General features: G+C 44.9%; 1 protein-coding gene across 1 annotated transcript in view; it reads right to left on the bottom strand.

The window, feature by feature from the left end:
* Positions 1–130: 130 nt before the first annotated feature.
* Positions 131–14,331, bottom strand: part of IQCK (IQ motif containing K) — a 106,824-nt gene continuing 92,623 nt past the window's right edge. The window contains exon 6 of the mRNA XM_047713201.1: positions 131–790. Within this exon, the coding sequence (XP_047569157.1) occupies positions 735–790 (56 nt within the window). The 3' untranslated portion in view covers positions 131–734. The remainder of the gene's footprint in view (positions 791–14,331) is intronic.

The raw sequence follows: 14,331 nt of genomic DNA, 5'->3' as shown, positions 1-14,331 counted from the left end.
TGTGGTAGCTTGTCAAAACCACCCAGAATAACTACGAAGCTTTTGGATTTGCCTGGAGGCTCAGTCTGTGGCATTTTGAACGGGGGGAATCCTGGTTCACAGCAAACCACAGAACAAATGAGGGTAATAAGTTAGCTTAGCCACCAAAGAGGAACTTTCTATAGTACTCTGGGGGCTTGACAACCAAAGTCCTTTGTCTGTTACTGTCTGGGTGTCTTCAACTGGTTGGATTTGCAGTCAGAGATAAGAGTCAGTCTCCTCTGCAAGTGGTTGTAGGCAATACAACCTTTTTTATGAAGAGAATACTCACCAGATAAACCTAAAGCCCACAGCAGAGGTTTGGGACTCGAATTTAAGTACCAATCTTTGCCAAGGCAGCCAGAAGTGGTAAACTGGAAACTAAAACACTTCAGCGTCTCTTGGATCTAGAGTTTGTTGTACATTTTAACGGCGGTTGGTGTAGAAGAATATACTGGAAGCACTGAAGAAATAATAATGGATAAAAGAATAAAATTTGGAGATAATGCAGAAAGTTAAGATTCGTACTCTCCTAGGATAAACTGTATGCAGTAAGGCATGTTTGCAACAAATCCTAGCTTGTGCAGAAAAGGTTCTGTATTCACATGTACTAAATCTAGTCGTTAAAAAAAAAAATCAACAGAGAGGAAGCATAATTTGTACATTTTCCTCACGTAGGGTCCTTGAAGCTCCAAAGGGAAAAGATCCCCCAGTAGTTAAGGTGGTGGAGTTGTAGGTGCAATTTCCTCATCGTCCTCCATTTTGCATTTCACTACAAAGAAAGAGAAAGTCAGAATCAATTTACATAACCAGACAGACTTGTGATTTTGCAAACAGCAAACTCTGATGTGTGGAGGTCCACGACATCGGAACTCACTGAGCACCCGCTCTGGTTCTGGGGCCACGGACCCACCGGGGAAGAACGCAGGGCCATTGTGTTCCAAGGACGGAATCGAAAGCTTCAAAACCACGTGATGTTTATGGCTATTCTTTTTGTCCCCCAGTTTTATTGAAAAATAATCGACATACACTGCTGTATAATTTTAAGGCAGATAGCAAGATGGTTTGATTTACATATATGGTCAAATGTTTACTCCAGTGGGGTTCACTGACCCCCCCCCCATCTTCTCACACAGATCCAATAACAAGAAAATCTTGTGATGAGAACACTTGGGATCTACTCTCTTCACAACTTTCCTATGTATCATACAGGAGTGTTTGCTGCAGTCATTATGTTGTATATTAGAGCCCTAGTGCTGATTTATCATGTAACTGAAGGTTTATATCGTCCCCTGGTAACCACAAGTCTGATCTCTTTTCCTGTGAGTTTGGGGTTTGTTTTTTTGTTTGTTTGTTTAGATTCCCCATATAAATGAGATCATACAGTATTTGTCTTTCCTTACTTGACTTATTTCATTTAGCATAATGCCTTCAAAGTCCATCAAGCTATTCTTAATTTAGTTCAGTAGAAGGTCAAAAGTGTTCTTTGCAGGTCAGGGAAACTGAAGAAAGGAAGTTTTACTGAAGATGATGACAGATTCCAGGCTCTTGACTCAGTCCAATCTGTCACCACTCACCTTGCTCCCCCACCCACCCAAAATTAAAAACTCAGGATAACACTGGGGTGAATGCAAGGTCAGAAGGGAATCTTTTCTAGTTTTTCATGGTCTGGAAAAGAATGTGATCTGGGGGATTTCCTGCATCGGCCAAACAGGAAAGTTGGCAGAACACAGGACAGCACAACTTGTAAGGGAAATTGCCCCAATAGGGAAAAACCCCTTCCCTAGAAAAATAGGGAAACCAGTCCCCTACGGTGGGGGGAGGGAGAGTCCTTTTAGAAAGACCCTCTCATTTAAAAAAAAATTTTTTAAGGTTTTATTTATTTACTTGAGAGCATGCACTTGCGCAAGTTGGGGGGTGCAGGTAGAGAGAGAGAGAAAATCAGGAATCTCAAGCAACTTCCGTGCTGAGCACGGAGCCCAAAGCAGGGCTTGATCTCAGGACCCCCAAGATCATGACCTAAGCTGAAATCAAGAGTTGGTTGCTTAACCAGCTGAGTCACCCAGGCGCCCCCAAGAAAGACCCTCTTATTTTTAAAAAGTTTTTGTTTCTAGTGTTCCAAGTGCTTGTCCTGGACATTAATGCCTGAAGGTTCTTCTGAGTAAGGTCACGGGCTCTGATCACACATGGGGAGCGGTGTTCTAGCAGAAAGCGTGTTGTTAGCATGTAGGGCACAGGTTTTGATCCAACCAGACCCAAGCATGGACTGAGGTGGGGACACCATCACGGGCAACACAGTTACTTCCTGTTGGATGTGGACTGAAAAGCTTTCAGCAGCCCAGGCTAGCACAGCAGTCCTCAAGCTGGGGCTTTCTAAGGGTATTTGGTCATGGTTTATTCAAAGAGAGTCACCCTCCAAGTCCTCAGCTGTGGACAGTGTGGACTTGCGGTTGGTGGAGTTTATATTGATCCCCTTTCCTACCTCTCCTGGTCCTGGCATTGGCAAGTGTGTAAAAAAAAAATTGCCAGGTGGCAAACAAGGAGGCAATCAGTCCACCAGAGTCTCCTTCCCGTGTTTTCGTGTTTAATAATTATCAAAAGTTAAAGTGTATTTATTTGGCTTTGTGAATTACTAATGACTTAACTCAAACTAGAAAAAGTATTTTTAATACCTAGAACCTGTGGTCACTGGAAATTTTAAAGAATTGTTTTGAGTGGGGGTGCCTGGGTGGCTCAGCGGGTGAAGCCTCTGCCTTTGGCTCAGGTCATGGTCTCAGGGTCCTGGGATCCAGCCCTGCATCTGGCTCTCTGCTCAGCAGGGAGCCTGCTTCCCCCTCCCCCCTCTGCCTGCCTCTCTGCCTGCTTGTGATCTCTCTCTATGTGTCAAATAAATAAAATCTTTAAAAAAAAAAAGAATTGTTTTGAGTGTATACACCTTTTTTTGTTTCATATACATATGAAAGCTGTCCAAGTAACCACTGTGAATACCCCATGTGCCTCTAGATCCTACTGATGACAATGGTCCTTCAGAGCCAAGGATGCTCTACGCCTCTGCCAGTGCTTTCCCAGGATCCTGCTGATCCATGATGTGATCCGGATGGGAAAGCTGAGCAACTGAGTGGGGATGGCAGATTCCCAACTTGTAGGCCTTGTCAATTTCCACATTCGATTTTAAGCTATCAGCCTCATCAGAGCTGGGAGGCGGTCTGCTCCACCAGATGGAATAGCTCAGTACAGGCCTGCTCTGGGTCCAGACAGGGAGGTATGCGGGAAAACCTCAGGGGCAAGATGGTGCTCCAGGCAGGGTCAGGGGGAGCAGCACCGTTCCCAGCATCACTGGGAAGCTGTTAGAAGTGCAAATCCAGGGGCGCCTGGGTGGCTCAGTGGGTTAAAGCCTCTGCCTTTGGCTCCCGTCATGATCTCAGGGTCCTGGGATTGAGGCCTGCATCAGACTCTGCTCAGTGGGGAGCCTGCTTCCCCCTCTCTCTCTGCCTGCCTCTCTGCCTACTTGTGATCTCTCTCTCTCTCTGTTAAATAAAATCCTTAAAAAAAAAAAAAAAGTGCAAATCCACAGCTCCACACACACCTAAAGAATCAGCAGCAGTGGAGCCCAGCCAGTTCGTGTTGTCAACAAGCCCCCCCAGGGGATGATGGATATACATCAGAGTTTGACCCACTGCTGCTGGTTCTCCAGCTTGGTTGCTTTTAAGAATCACCTGGGCTGCGGCTGAAGCCTATTAGTGCCTGGGTCTCACCCTAGACATTCTGATGTAATTGGTCTGAGGCCCGGGTATTTAACAGTATTCAAAGTTCCTCTATGTTGCTAATGCTCAGTCAGTGTTGAGAAACCCAAACTGGGGTTGGAGTCCCTTAAAAAAAAAAAAAAAAAATGACCATAAAGACCCTTACAATTCAGAAGAGCCTAGAGTTCCCCTCCATGTCTCAAAATGGAAGCAGTTTGATGACCTCTCTGGCCCACAGTTGGCAGACAGTCGCTGGAGGCTCCCAATAGCCAGAGAGGAAAGGAAGTCTGCTGGGAAGAATTCAGCCTTTGGGTTTTCTGTTGTTCCTCAGCCCTGCCTGAAGGAAGAATTCACCTGCTCCCCTCTGTCCCCGTATCAACCAATTCCTGCCCATGCCTTGATAACCTCTCTTAGCCACCCATATACTTCGACTTTGCCTGGGGAAAAAGCCCTTATTATCTCTTTCCAATTATTACACAAGCATCTTGAGAAAGGAGAGCAGAGAGTGATGCTAGGACCGCTCCTCCGAACTGAAAAATCAAACACTATCTAGAGTTGATGGACTGGAAATAAAGATGGATGTGGAGCCCCAGGATGGAATCACCTGGGGATATTTGAACGTCCTCAATGCCCACCCCAGCCAGGTCAGAGTTGCTGGAGTGGGGCCTCTCCACTGGTGTCCCCACCCTGGGGAGGTGGCATTATCCAGTGACACTGAGTATGCACACTCCCCACAATGCAGCGACTGCTCTCCTCTTGCCGTCCCCTGGGGAAACCCTTGCACACACGTCTGTGCCACGTGGATTAAGATGTCCGAGATAGCAGGAAGCTTCAAAGAACCCAAATGTCAATCAGTAATTGCCTGGATAAATAAATCGTGGTCTGCTTGAACGGCGAGTATACAGCAGGGAACATGAATAAACCACAGCTACACCTGTTGCCTTATATGAGCTCACCCACATCAAAGGAAAGGTGGAAGGCGCAGTGTAATACATATAGTGCGATTCTACTTACAGCAGATCTAAATACCGAGGAGTGCCTCTAAAGATGAGAAAAACTCTAAAAGAGGCAAGAGAACAGGGGCGTCTGGCTGGCTCAGTAGAGCACGTGACTCTTGATCTCAGGGTTGTAAATTCAAGCCCCATGTTGGGTGTAGAAATTACTTAAAAATAAAATCTTTTTTTAAAAAATTTTATTAACATTTGATGTATTAAGATTTTATTATTATATTTTGGACAGAAAGAGAGATCACAAGCAGGCAGGGAGGCAGGCAGAGAGAGAGGGGGAAGCAGGCTCCCTGCTGAGCAAAGAGCCCGATGCGGGGCTCGATCTCAGGACCCTGGGATCATGACCTGAGCCGAAGGCAGAGGCTTAACCCACTGAGCCACCCAGGCGCCCCTAAAAATAAAATCTTAAAAAAAAAAAGGCAAGAGAACAATTAGCCCAAAAGTCAGGATAAGTGGCTTCACTGGGGGAGAAGCTTTAAAGGTGTTGACAGTATTCTATTTCCTTAACTGGGATGGTAGTTATACGTGAGTGTTTGCCCCAGAGTTCTATGTGCTTTGTGGTCACTATTGTATGAATATTTCCCCCACCCCCAAAAAACAGGTAAAAAGAAATAAAAATGGTATATTACTTGAAATTACAAAGCCAACTAATGAACAGAAAAGAACAATTTAACTGCTTTGGGAGGGTGGAGATGGGGTATAAGTGAACTCGTCCTCATCTGTCATAGCAGGAAATCAGATACTGTCTAAAATCATATCTATCATACCGAAAATCGTAACTATTCAGAGATAAACAGCTAAGAGTTCAAAGTGATTGCTGTAGCAGAGGGTGGAAAAGGGATGATGCTGGTTATGTCCTTCTGTCCATCCTACACAGTAGTCCTCCCTTATCCTTGGGGGACAGGTTCTAAGACCCCCAGTGAATGCTCATAGCCAGAGATAAGGCAGGGAGATGAGTACTGTCTTTTAACCATGGGAACCATGTGCAGGGATTAAAAGTTAAGAAACAGATAAAAGTCTCCCCTTGGTGGTTTTCTTCCTCATTTTGGCAGAACAGAGCCTTGCACAGGTAGGTCCACAGGTGGGTAAAAGGAGGGAGCTTGGAAGGAGGCAGCAGGGGAGGAGAAGGTAGCGATGACTGAATGAAAGAACCTGGTTTCCATTTTAGTTTAGAGACATCATCATGGTTGGCCTCCAACACCAACAGACAGATGCCTCCGTGCCCCTGCACCGTCCTTGTCCCCCTCAGCAGGCTGGTGCACAGCCAGTTCCGGAAGGGCTGGAGAGTGGAAAATCCCAGAGACAGGAGCCAGCCCTTCAGCTTCAATTAAAGGCAGTGTGACAAGAAAGGCTCTGCATACTAATGAGACTTGTTAGGGTTTTCCTCCTCTCAGTCACCCTCCTCTCCTCTTCCAGTCAGTGACCAGGCTGAGAATTCCGGACAGTTGGGAGAAACTGCCTAAGGCTTGAGACACAAGAAATTCAGGGACCAAGGGGTCATCCAGCCTCTCACTCGGGTTGCCCAAATGTGGCCTCAGAATGAAGGATCACCTGGGACAGATCCCTGGGCTGCTCTAGACCTTGAGAATCAGATCCCAGGAGTGAATCCTGGGATTCAATATCCCCCACCTCTGTGCTTTGAGTGATCCCTTTGATGTGACAGGTTCGGGAAAGCGCACTCTATCACTCCGCCAGCACTCAGCACCTGTCTCCCGAGGGCCCAGGTGTGAGATGGTGCTGGGGAGCAAGCAAGACAAGGCCTGCCCAGTGCTTGACATGGAGTCCAAGCCTGAGTTAGGCACTCAGTAAACATGACCTATTATTATTTTTAGGGCATAGTCTTGGATCTCCAGGAGCTCACAGTCCAGAGTGGGAAGCAGAAAAATAAACAGGGAATTACAAGAGCCAAGAGATGCACACACAGCACAGGGAAAAATCATGACCTGAGCTGAAGGCAGACACTTAACGACTGAGCCACCCAGGTGCCCCAAGAAAACTTAAAAAGTATTAATTTGTTATCCAATTAGCCCCCCAGTTTCTAGGATTCGAGGTAAATAATACAAGCAGACCCTTCTGTGGCACTGATCGAGCCCTTCACACATATGAAGTGATGGTGAGGTAAGTGCCATGATTCTCCCCAGTCTGACAGACAGGGAGACCGAGGCCCACAGGTTACGTGGCTTGCCTATGGTCACACCATGGGCTCTCTGGCTCCTGCATTCGTGCTCTTAACCCCTGCAAGGTCATGGTCTCACAGTGTCTCTCACCAGTAGATGAAGATTTCCATTCTCAAAGATGCCACAACGAGACTCGCAGACAAAGGTGTTCACTACCGCATTGTTTTGCCACAAAAACAGCTTGGGGACAACCTAAAGGGTTGGGAATGATTCAATCATTGGGGAATGAAGAGGTGTCTGACAATTTATAAACTTGGTAAAACATATGAAACCACTAAAACAAAGTGACACTTTTGCCAAGTTTGAAGGAACAGGTAGAAATGTCAAGTGGAATACAGTGAAGCACATTTTCTGTAAATTTTGACGATGCAGATTTTAAATTGCTCAATACCAAAAGTTAACATCGTCTCCAAGGGGGACACCAAGGCTCTGTCTGTTGGTCTGGAAGCCAAACAGGATGATGTTTCTAAAGGATAAAAGTGGAAACCAGTTTCTTTCACTCATTCTACTCTGCCCCGTTTTTCCCACCTCCCTTTCTAAAAAAAATTTTTTGGAGAACAAATGACTCCTGTTTTACATTTACTCCTGGTTGGGGTCTTCCAAAGTATGTCATTAAAATGGGTTTTTTTTTTCCGTGGGTATCTGAGTGGCTCAGTTGGTTAAGCAACTGCCTTAGGCTCAGGTCATGATCTGGGAGTCCTGGGATGGAGTCCTGCATCGGGCTCCCAGCTCCATGGGGAGTCTGTTTCTCTCTCTGACCTTCTCCCCTCTCATGCTCTCTTTAACGCTCTCTCTCTCTCAAATAAATAAATAAAATCTTTAAAAAAATATTTTGGTGGGGGCCGCCTGGGTGGCTCAGTTGAGTAAGCATCAGCCTTTAGCTCAGGTCATGGACTCCAGGTCCTGGGATCCAGCCTATTTCTCCCTCTCCTTCAACCCCTCTCCTCAATTTGTGCTGTCTCTCTCAAGTAAATAAATAAAATCTTTAGAAAGAAAAAGTTTTTTAAAGATTTTATTTATTTATTTGACAGAGAGAGATCACAAGCAGGCAGAGAGGCAGGCAGAGAGAGAGGAGGAAGCAGGCTCCCTGCTGAGCAGAGAGCCCGATGTGGGGCTCTATCCCAGGACCCTGGGATCATGACCCGAGCCGAAGGCAGAGGCTTTAACCCACTGAGCCACGCAGGCGCCCCTAGAAAAAAAAAACAAACATTTTTTTAAAGATTTATTTATCTATTTCAGAGAGAGAAAAAGAGAGTGCGCCCGCGGGTGCACGAGTTGGGGAAGGTCCAGAGGGCGAGGGAAATCGTCTTGAGCACACACGTGCTCAGCATAGAACCCCACGCAGGGCTTGATCTCACGACCCTGAGATCACTACCTGAGCTGAAACCAAAAGTCCGACAGCTAACCAGTTTCACCACCCAGGTGCTCCAAGAGGATAATGTATTTAAAGTGCCTAGTGTCGGGGCGCCTGGGTGGCTCAGTGGGTTAAAGCCTCTGCCTTCGGCTCGGGTCATGATCCCAGGGTCCTGGGATAGAGCCCCACATCGGGCTCTCTGCTCAGCGGGGAGCCTGCTTCCTTCTCTCTCTCTGCCTTCCTCTCTGCCTACTTGTGATCTCTGTCTGTCAAATAAATAAATAAAATCTTAAAAAAAAAAATAAAGTGCCTAGTGTCAGGTCTGGCACATAGTGGATACTCAACTAATATGACTTCTTTTCTCCGACATGGACTGTAGAAATACCAGCTGAAATGCTGCTAGAGAGTTCACTTAGCATTTTTAAAAATTCATAGCATGTCACTCATCTGCAAGTTATTTCTCTCGCAAGTTCACTATCAAACAGTTAAGAATTGAAAGTTAGCAGAAACCAGCCGTAGATGGCTTGTGTGTGCCCCAAACTCTGCCATGTTGGTTCCAGGAGAACCTCTGCAACCTCTCCCAGAACATGTGTGCTCATTCTGTAAACCTCATTCTGGCAAACGCAGCTATCAGATAACCTAAGAGTATAACTGAATTGAGGAACGCAACGGTGTGTCCCAACGGCGGATGATCCTATTGAACAGTGTGCAACATCGTCAGACGTCATGGAAATTAAAGGCATGACAAGATAGCTAGCGCACATCCACCCACCCGGATGGTTACAATGAAAGAGACTCAGCATACCAAGGGTTAGCAGGGACGCAGAGCAACTGGAAAGCTCAGGCACCACTGGTGCGAATGGGAAATGGTGCAACCACTTTAGAAAAGGACTTGGCAGTATCCTCTAAAATTAAATATTATATATATACTCCCAGACCCATCGATTCCACTCCCAGGTAGTCTAACTGAAGTGAGCCAGAAACCATATACAAAGATATTCATAATAGCAGTATTTTTCATAACAGCCAAAAACTGGGTAAAACTCAAGTGTTCATCAGTAAAATGAATGGATATACAAGCTGTAATAAGATTCATTAGAAAGAATACTATGCATCAGTGAAAAAGAGCAAACGACTGTTATGCTCAACAATCTGGCTGAATCTTCCAGACTTAATGCTCAGCAGTCACAAAGGAGTTCACCCTGTGTTTTCCATTTATACGAAGTTTGAGAATAAGCAAATCTCTTCTATGGTTTTAGGAGTCATAATAGAGTTTGCCTTGGGGTTGGGGGCCGCCAACTGGAGAGGGGCATGAGAGAGCCCACGGAGGGGCTGGACATGTCTTTATCTTGATCTGGGTGGTGGTTATGCCAGGGTATATACACATAGAAGTTCACTGAGGACTAGTATATCCTACTGCCTGTGAGTTTCACTTCAATGACAAACTAAACTAAACTAAAATAAATTGGAAAATGGGGAGGAAGAGAATAAAGATCTGAGGGCCTTTTAATTCAGAGCCAGGGCCAGAAGTCTTAGGTACCTCATCAGTCCCTAGGGTGGGGAACTTGCGACAGAATATTAACAATATCACATAATTAATCAAGAAACTTGCATTAATGGAATGCGGGGCATTATGTTCATTTATCATCTCATTCAATCTCCCCGGCCACTCTGGGAGGTAGATGTAATCATTATTTCCATTTTAATAATGAGAAAACTAAGACTCAGACACACTAAGCAACTTGCCCAGGGTCATAAAGCTAAGTAAATGGTCATGCCAAGATTCTAAACCTGGTCTATCTGAGTTCAAAATCCATGGTCTACACCATCAAGTCATAGCACTACAAAGTAAGAATTGGGGTCCCTGATCCTGACCGAGAATCATCCAATGGAGTTTATAGTCAACTTCCATACTTTCCAATTAAGAAGGCATGGGATATACAATATATATTACCAAGATTTTATTTCTCTTCTGCTTTACTGGACTGACTTTTAAAAATCAGGGTATTCTTCCACAATAAAAACAAAACACAGGCATAATAGAAAATTGGAAGAACACAGAAAAAGTGTAAAAAAAAATCAACAAATATAACTCCATGTCCCCCCAGTGGGGGAATAAATGGTGGAAGCCTTTTTGTCTAAAAAGAAATGTATGTTGACATTCAAGGGGTAAAGGTCAGTAGTCTGATTAAGTTTATCTCCCTTTCTTGACAGTGTCAGATGCTGTGCTGCATCATTTTAAGGAAAGTTGAGCCTTGGAAGCCACAAGGCACTGGGGAGAATTTAACAGTCTTGAATGTGCAATAATTAAGACTTATTGCTGACTTCTAAACAGTGTTACTTAAGTAAACTCAGTGAAGTCTCCTTGGAGGCAGTGTTTTAAGTGGGGACATTTGGTGCTGGAAGCGACAACGTTGGTTATATTGAGACCGAAACATGGGGATTATCAAATTTTGACCCTGAAAAGGATCTGGAGTCCTAGAAAGGGAGACATTTAATAAAAGGCTTTTTTTTTTTTTAAGATTTTATTTATTTATTTGACAGGCAGAGATCACAAGCAGGGAGAGAGGCAGGCAGAGAGAGAGAGGGGGAAGCAGGCTCCCCACTGAGCAGAGAGCCCAATGTGGGGCTCGATCCCAGGACCCTGAGATCATGACCTGAGCTGAAGGCAGAGGATTTAACCACTGAGCCACCCAGGCACCCCAAAAAGGCTTGTTTTTTATAAGTGAGGCCCCGATGGGAGAAGGGAACCACCAAGGCAAAACCAGTGACAGAGGCATGGGAGCAGAGTGTAGTTGCTCAGGTCACACCTTCTGGAACCAGAATCCTACCATCATTTACCAACTGGGTGACCTGAGCAAGTCTCTGAAGCCCTTGGAAGCCTCAGCTCCTTCCGGGATAATAATAGCTTCCTCTCAGGGGCATGAAGGATCAGATGAGATGACCCATTGCCTGGCACATAACCGGTGCTCAATAAAATTCTTTTTTGGGGGTGAGATTTTATTTTTTTATTTGACAGAGAAAGAGAGAGAGAGCACAAGCAGGGGGAGTACCAGAGGGAGAGGGAGAAGCCGGCTCCCTGCTGAACAGGGAGCTTGATGTGGGGCTCGATTCCAGGACCCTGGGATTATGACCTGAGCCAAAGGCAAATGCTTAACTGCCTGAACCACCCAGGTGCCGCAAAATTCTTTTTTTAAAAAGATGTTTAAAAGATGATTTTTGAGTAATCTCTACACCCAATTCACAACCCGAGATCAAGAGTTGCCTGTTCTACTGACCAAGCCAGCCGGCACCCCTCAATGACATTGCTTCTTTTTTTAAAAAATCTTTTATTTATTTATTTAAGAGAGCACATACAAGCGGTGGCGGGAAGAGGGAGCAGCAGAGGGAGAAGAAGAAGCAGACTCTCTGCTGAGCAGGGAGCCTAGTGGAGGGCTCCATCCCAGGACCCCAGGACCATGACCTGAGCCAAAGGCAGACACCCAACCAACTGAGCGCCCAGGATTCCCTCAATGAAACTATTTCTTAATCATACAAGTAACAGGATGTCTGTAGAAAAACTGGAAAATACGCTATTTTCGAACAGATATTTAAATGAATTTTCTTTAAGTCTCGTGGGTAAGCTTTATGTGCTATTCGTATGTCTATATCTGTATAAGCATTTTCTCTCCACATCTGTTTCTGAGGGTAGGTCCATTTAGCTGAATTGCATCAAGACTGGAGTTTCCGCACAGCCGATTACCCCCCTCCATCCACTAGGCTGCCTTCAAAATTCAGTGTCTCCAAAAGCCCAGTGAGTCATGGGTGTGAATGAACAGACGAACCCCATCAGCTGCATCTTGTGACTTTTTTATTTATCTCTGCGTTCTCAGCTGCTGCTGCCAAGACTGAACCTTCAGAAATATCCCAAGCATTTTGAATTAGCCTGGGTATAAACAGTCTCATCCAGTTCAGACTGGTAGAAGCCCGTATATTAAATGTTGCCTTTAAGCGGAAAGGAAACAAATCCTCCAGTTTATTTTTAAGCAGTTCCTTTACAAGTGTAACAATTTAATAACTAATTGGGAAATCATTTCGCTCTGTCCTGAGGGACTGGGGTGGTATTCACTCATAATCTTAGTGCTTGGTCCAGAACCCAGAGCAGACAGGGCTCAAGTCAAGAAACTCCAAGGACTAAGAAATCAAACTTATCAATGTTCAGAAAGGGGTTGGGAATTCACAAACCAAGAGTTTCAGCCACAGGGTTCTTCCTAGTAGGAAGAATACGGAAAAGAAAATGTGAATGTTTCTGACTGCGGATACTGGTGAGAAACATATTTACCTCCAAACAAAACTGCATTTTGGAAAGGATTACTCATAACACCTATGTCATTCTTAACCCATAAATGTCTCCTAAATGCATCTACTTCCGTCCATTCCCACTGCCAACTGGTCACCTAATTTGTCTCCCACCCAACTGGTCACCTAATTTGTCTCCCACTTGTGGCCACATCCGTCTTCCTAGATAGCCCATCTGATACTGCCACTGCTCAGCTAAAACTCTTTAAAGGCTCCCTGCTGCCCTCAGGATCAAGGCCATAGTCTTTAATAGGGTCTGTGAGGCTACTGCTCTCTCCCCGCCGCCCTGTCACCCTGCATACTGCTTTTGCCACACAGGCCTTCTTTCGGTCCCCTTCCAGGCTCAAGGTCCTTACATAGGTCTTTTTCTCATCCTGGAAAGCCCTCCGTGGCCCTCACATCTAGTTAATTCCTAGTTTACTTCTGATCTCAGCCTTGCAGGAACCTAGTCAAATTCCCCAGCTAATCTCTGGTGGCACCCTGAACTTTTCTGAAGCAGTCATCACAGTCTATAATCAAGTACTTGTGTGATTACTGGAATAGTGTCTGCTTCCCCCACCAGATTTGGGGCTTCCAGGAGAGCAAAGTGCTGGTGTATGGTCTCCATTGTCTCCCCAGCAATTGGAAGTGTCCAGTCCACCCCCAGGGCAGGTTCTCAATCAATCTTTGTTGACCTAATTAAGAAATCGTACGCTAGCTTTCTTCTTTAAGCCCCAACCAGCGTCTCTCTCAGCCTCTAGGACACAAAAGGACACACATCTTTCCTGGGAAAAAAAATACCCAGACTTTAGTATCAGAGAAGTAAATGTTTGCATTTGGGCTCAGCACTTACTACCAGCACACCTTAGGCCCAGTCATTAAGCCTTTTGAAGCTTCTGTTTCCTTGCCTATAGCACTGGATTCTCCATGGATCTTACTGCACAGGTAATCTTAATATTTAAATATATTAACTGAGGTTACATACAAAAATCCACCAGAAGAATGACCGACAAAACAAATGCAGCAGGTGCATAATCATAAAGGGTAGTTCTTGGGGCGTCTGGGTGGTTCAGTAGGTTAACCTTCTGCCTTTTGGCTTAGGTTGTGATTTCCGGGTCCTGGGATCAAGCCCCGCATTGGGCTCCCTGCTCAGCGGTGAGTCAGCTTTTCCCTCTTCCTCTCCCTCTGTGATCTCTCTCATTCTTGCTCCCTCACAAATAAATAAATAAAATCTTAAAAATAAATAAATAAATGGTAGTTCTCATTGTGGTTCAAACTGCTGTGTGCCTGCTTTCCTGGGCTAAACCCCTTTAACCCCTGCTGCCTCTTCAAAGTAATCCAAAGCAACAAAATATATTGGCGGCCTGCTGCTTTCCTTTTTTTGCATTTTTTTGTCAGCATCTACTGTGTGTTGGTTGATGCTGGACCTAAAATGGTGAACATGCCAGACAGAGCCATTGCTCTCTTGGAGCTAGTCCATGTTTTAATTAAAAGAAAAGTGTTTTTAATATGTAAACAATATCTTCCATAGCTACACAAATGGAATCACACCATCTCATGGCTGTTACTGAGAAATGGTTCTAAGAAACTAATCTGAAATACATACAAAGATTTAGGAATGAAGACATCTATTTGGTGCATGATATTTAAAACACTGGTCTTTGGCTGATGTAGGAAATATTTGATGTCTACTCTTTATTTTTTTAAAAAAAATA

This window comes from Lutra lutra, chromosome 18, assembly GCF_902655055.1.
Source record: "Lutra lutra chromosome 18, mLutLut1.2, whole genome shotgun sequence".
Lineage (NCBI taxonomy): Eukaryota > Metazoa > Chordata > Mammalia > Carnivora > Mustelidae > Lutra > Lutra lutra.
Note: the sequence above shows the minus strand (reverse complement) of the source record. Positions and strands in the feature narration are given on the sequence as shown.